This window comes from Bison bison, unplaced genomic scaffold (assembly GCF_000754665.1).
Source record: "Bison bison bison isolate TAMUID 2011002044 unplaced genomic scaffold, Bison_UMD1.0 scf7180017864472, whole genome shotgun sequence".
NCBI classification, from domain to species: domain Eukaryota; kingdom Metazoa; phylum Chordata; class Mammalia; order Artiodactyla; family Bovidae; genus Bison; species Bison bison.
In genome coordinates, this window is record NW_011495033.1 from 4,176,108 (window position 1) to 4,181,758 (window position 5,651).

Sequence of the window (5,651 nt, forward strand, 5' to 3'; positions counted from 1 at the left end):
TTTTTTTTTTCTTTTGCATTATTTTTTTTTCATTTTCTTTTTCTTTTAATTTTATTTTAAAACTTTACATAATTGTATTAGTTTTGCCAAATATCAAAATGAATCCACCACAGGTATACATGTGTTCCCCATCCTGAACCCTCCTCCCTCCTCCCTCCCCATACCATCCCTCTGGGTCGTCCCAGTGCACTGGCCCCAAGCATCCAGTATCATGCATCGAACCTGGACTGGCATCTCGTTTCATACATGCTATTTTACGTTTCAATGCCATTCTCCCAAATCTTCCCACCCTCTCCCTCTCCCACAGAGTCCATAAGACTGTTCTATACATCAGTGTCTCTTTTGCTGTCTCGTACACAGGGTTATTGTTACCATCTTTCTAAATTCCATATATATGCGTTAGTGTACTGTATTGGTGTTTTTCCTTCTGGCTTACTTCACTCTGTATAACGGGCTCCAGTTTCATCCACCTCATTAGAACTGATTCAAATGTATTCTTTTTAATGGCTGAGTAATACTCCATTGTGTATATGTACCATAGCTTTCTTATCCATTCATCTGCTGATGGACAATTAGGTTGCTTCCATGTCCTGGCTATTATAAACAGTGCTGCGATGAACATTGGGGTACACGTGTCTCTTTCCCTTCTGGTTTCCTCAGTGTGTATGCCCAGCAGTGGGATTGCTGGATCATAAGGCAGTTCTATTTCCAGTTTTTTAAGGAATCTCCACACTGTTCTCCATAGTGGCTGTACTAGTTTGCATTCCCACCAACAGTGTAAGAGGGTTCCCTTTTCTCCACACCCTCTCCAGCATTTATTATTTGTAGACTTTTGGATCACAGCCATTCTGACTGGCGTGAAATGGTACCTCAGTAGGCAGATTCTTTACCTACTGAGCCACCATGGAGAACCAGACTTCTCTGATTGTAAGGATACTCCATCTTGGCCACCGGCTTTCCAGGTGGCGCTAGTGGTAAAGAACCTGCCTGCCAATGCAGGAGACGAAAAAGACTCAGGTTCAACCCCTGGGTTGGTTTGATCCCCTAGAGGAGGGCATGGTAACCCACTCCAGTATTCTTGCCTGGAGAATCCCATGGATAGAGGAGCCTGGCCAGCTACAGTCCATAGGGTCATAAAGAGTCAGACATGACTGAATGCTTACATGCATCAGTAAGCATTGCATGCTTGCATGCATCTTGGTCACATCCATTGCCTCCAGGACACACTTTCCTGGAGTAGCAGTATGTGGGATGGTTTAAGAATTCTAGCTCTAGGGACTTCTGTGGTGGTCCAGTGGCTAAGACTCCGCACTCCCAATGCGGGGGGCTGGGGTTCAATCCCTGGTCAGGGAACTGGATCCCACTTGCTTCACCTGAGTTAACATGCCAAGACTAAAGATTCCACATGCTGCAAGGAAAACTGAAGATCCTGCATGCTGCAACTAAGACCCAGCTGAGCCAAAAAACTAAATAAAAGTTTAAAAAATTCTAGCTCTAGAGCAGATCCCCTGGGTCCTGGTAACTTCTCTATCATATACTAGTTGTGGGACCTTGTGTACCTTCCTTTATTCTTTTCCTCATCTCATAAACAAGATAGAAACAATTCCTACCCCTAGGATTATTATGAAAACCCATGTAATAATCCATGTAAAGTGCTTGGCAGAGTACCTGACTCTTGGAAAAGACTCCATAAACATTAACTTTTTATCATTTGAAGTGTCACTTGAAGGACCCTATTCTTAGACTTGCCTTTCAATTTCTCTTCACTCTGTGCTCTGTGACTGGAGTGTATTTATTTATTCATTTAACAGATCATTTATTGAGGACTTACATGCGCCAGGCACTGCACTAGGGGCTGAAGTTAAACAGTGACAAAGAGAGACTGGAGTTTATACACAGCTAATATGGAGACAAATGGTAAAGTAAACAATGTGTGAACAGAGTAACAGTTATCTGATCAAAATGATAGCAAAACCGGGTGACATAATGGAGAGTGCCTGGGCAGAGGGATATGTCTGAGGAGGTGATATCTGAGAGTTAAATGTCCAGGGACCCCTGCTTGCAAGTATCTGGAAGAAAAACATTAAAAACAGAGAGAACAGCGAGAACAAAAGCCCCAAAGCCTGATGAGCATGGCATATTCCAGGAAGAGAAAGAAGGTCAGAGATATTTGCAGTGTCTAAAACCAACAAGGAAAGATATAAAATCAATAAGGGATTCAAATGTAGAAAGGATATAAAAATAAATATTCAAATCAACATGCAAAAGGCAGTAAATCCACCAGAAAAGGGGTGAAAGATACCACTGAGCAATAACAAGAGGAAATTCAGAACATTAACAAGCAAATAAAGAGATCTAATTCACTAGTAACCAGAGAAATAAACATTAAAACAGCTGTCACTTTACACCCATGAAAGGGGCAAAAAGCAGAAGTTACTTCAAGTGGTTGAGTTGGAAGTTTGAAGGGAAGAGTGAGGAAAGAGTTCTGGGGGTCTTTTGAGCCAGCTCAAAACATTTGGACTTCATTTTTCTAAAAGACTTTCTGTTCATGTATTTACTTATTTGTATTTTAGATTGTGTTGGTCTCTTCTTGCTGCACACAGGCTTTTTCTCTAGTGTGATAATCGGGATCCTCTTTCTACTTGTGGTGTATGGACTTCTTGCTGCCGTGGCTTCTCTTGTTGTGGAGCTCCAGGCACCCCGGCTTCAGTAGTTGTGGTGCTGGGACTTAGTTGCCCCGAGGCATGTGGGATCTTCCCAGACCAGGGATCGAACCAGTGTCCCCTGCATTGCAAGGCAGATTCTTAACCACCAGACCACCAGGGAAGCCCCTGAACTTCATTTTGACAGCAAATGGGGAGCCACTGAAAGGCTTCAGGAAGGGGAATGACCTGGTAACACATGGATTTTAGGAAACTCATTCTGGCTGTTGTGGGGAAGACAGTCAAAGGGAGAGAGCTTGGAGGCCAGGAGAGCAGGCAGCAGAGTTGAGACACTCCAAGCAGAGGTGAGTGTCTTGTCTTCCTGACTTCCACCAGTGATGCCCCTCAAAGACTTACAGGCCCAGCCAGCCATCAATTCCTTGCCCAGGGAGCACCACAGTGACCACAGTGCTTGAGACTCTGAGTCCACTGCAGGGCCCAGCTGAGCCCAGAACATGGCCTGAGGCCAGGAGAGCTTTGCTGATCTGATCACTGAGCTCTGCAGCCCAAAGGAACAGACGGCTTCCAATCATCCACTCGGGCAGTCAGCACTATAGTTGTTCCTTTAAGCAATGAGAAAGCCAAAGCTCAGAGAGGTTACATGGCATGCCCAGGGTTACACAGCTGGTGGGAGGCACAGCTGGGATTTGAATTCACATCTGTTTGTCTTCAGGGCTCAAGATCCTTCATCTGCAATTTGTGCTTCCAGAACAATCTGACTATGTACACTCCAAGTTTATCAGAGCCAGGAATTGCTTAAGAAATCTCTAATCCAACAACACCCTCATTCCTGAGGCTCAGTGAAGGGAAGCGCATGTTGAAGAGCAGCAATTCAGAGAGAGAACTTTATTCTTTTTTTTTTTTTTTAGGAATTCTATAAGGACTTTATTTTACTTTTTGATGAGGACCATTTTTAAAGTCTTTATTGAATTTGTAATAATGCTGTTTTCTTTTTTTTGTCATGCAGCTTGCAAGCTCTCAGCTCCCCAACCAGGGACTGCACTCAGGTCATGGCAATGAAAGCCCGGGATCCTAACCACTAGACCGCTAGAGAACTCCTAAGTTTTCATTTCTTGAACCTCAGCCCTCATCTTTCTCTATGCACTTGGCATCTTTATAGAGTTGAACTCTGCGCTTATTGTGAGAATTAGTCACTCAATTCCCAACTCTTCTGTAGCCTTAGAAGCCTTAGAAGTCTGGGTTCAAATCACAAATCGAAAGGAGGGGTAAACTACACACGTATACACATAGACAAGACAATGTGTATATATATTGATAATATACACACATATGCAAGTACTTGTATATGTACAGACTCTCTCAGGAAAGACACACAAGAAACTCGTTTCTCCAGTTTGCCTCCAGGGAAGGGGCCTGGATAGACAGAACGTTTAAGTGTGTACCTTTTTTGTACTTTGCATTTGAATTTAAGTGCGCTAGTTTTTTTCCCCCTTTCTTTCTTTTTTAAAACCCATCCCCTCCACTCATTCACTATGTATTCTTGGAAAAGTCATTTGCCTCATTATGATCTTCTGAAGGGGGCAGGCTGTGATTTTATTGATTTATTTTTAAATATTTATTTATTTATTTGGCTGTGTCAGGTCTTAGTTGCGGCATGCGGGACAGGGGATCCAGTAGCTCTGAGGCATGTGGGATCTTAGTTCTCAGACCAGGGATCAAACCTGCATGCCCTGAATTGCCAGGTGGATTTTTAACCGCTGGACCACTGGGGAAGTCCCCAGGTTGCAGTGAGAGTGTGGTGGGACCAGGCTCAGAGGGCCCTACCCTGACAGGCTTCTCCTGGTATTTTAGGGTCAATGAAGCTGTGACCTAAGCCCCCAGGTGGTAAGTGTGGCAGCACCCCGGGGAGAAGAGAGCTGCAGGAAAGAGAATGGCAAAAGGAGTGGATACACCGATGGAAGAACCTCCTTTAAGAGGAAGCTGGTTGGTGGAGGAAGGAAAAGATTTCATAAACACAAATTCTCAGCGTGTCACCACACTCCTTCCTGTCTTGCCCTTCCAGCCTCCTCTCCAAGTAGGAATGGGGGAAATTCTGCCTTTCTCTGTGAGGATTTTGATCTTTTGATCAGAACCTGGCTCGCTGGGTTCTGTCCTTGGTCCTGAAGTGATGCCAACCAGCATGTTATTTCTTGGAACCAGAGACATGGTTAGCGTGACTCCTCTTTCAGTAATTCCGAACCAGGTGAGGATTGTTTTCAACTTTGAAAAATAGTGCTATTGGCATCTTGAAGCCCTCCTTTTCCTAGGGTGTTGGCTGTTGCACCCTTTCTCTAAGAGTTCAGGTTAGAGCTGCCCCATCACACATACAGGACACACCCTTGGGCCCTGGCCCATCACATCCAGTGAGAGCCTGCTCCATCTGCTAGCCCTTCAGGTTCACAGCCCATCAGATTAATGACTTACTGAACAACCCTAACTTGGTCTCCCAACTTAAACTGCTTTATTCATGCATTTTTGACAGTTGTATCATTTCCACCAACCACAAGGCTATCTTTACTTTTTGAAAATGCCCGTTATCCATGTCCATCACACTTGTGAGAGCTTCATAAACGGACAGCGACCCTTCCAAAACCCTTCTAAACCTGAGGGGTCTGAGAATTCAGTGTGAAACTGGAATGTGAAAGTCTAGTCTGCTCCAGCATGAGAGGGGAGAGAAAGTGGGTTGGGATCCTCATATTCCAGGAGAGATTCTGAGAGACAGGAAAGAGGGGCCACCAGGCTTCAGTTGGATCCCACCTGCTATATTTTGGTTGGTGTGGGGAAGATGTAGCTGCCTAGCTCCACACTTCAGTCCCCTCTTCCCCCACCCATCATCCCAACTGAAAACCTTCTGTTCCCCATTAGCAGGCAGAGCATGAGATTATGTCTGTCCCTGTGACATGAAGCAAAATGAAAAGAGAAAGCAGGAAGTGGATTAGGGGTGGCATG

General features: G+C 44.6%; 1 protein-coding gene across 1 annotated transcript in view; it reads right to left on the reverse strand.

The window, feature by feature from the left end:
* SARM1 (sterile alpha and TIR motif containing 1) overlaps positions 1–5,651 on the reverse strand; it is a 26,138-nt gene that overhangs the window by 19,011 nt on the left and 1,476 nt on the right. Inside the window, exons 2-3 of the mRNA XM_010861691.1 lie at positions 4,488–4,579; positions 4,385–4,428 (exon numbers count right to left, since the gene is read on the reverse strand). Coding sequence (XP_010859993.1) covers positions 4,385–4,428; positions 4,488–4,579 — 136 coding nt within the window. The remainder of the gene's footprint in view (positions 1–4,384; positions 4,429–4,487; positions 4,580–5,651) is intronic.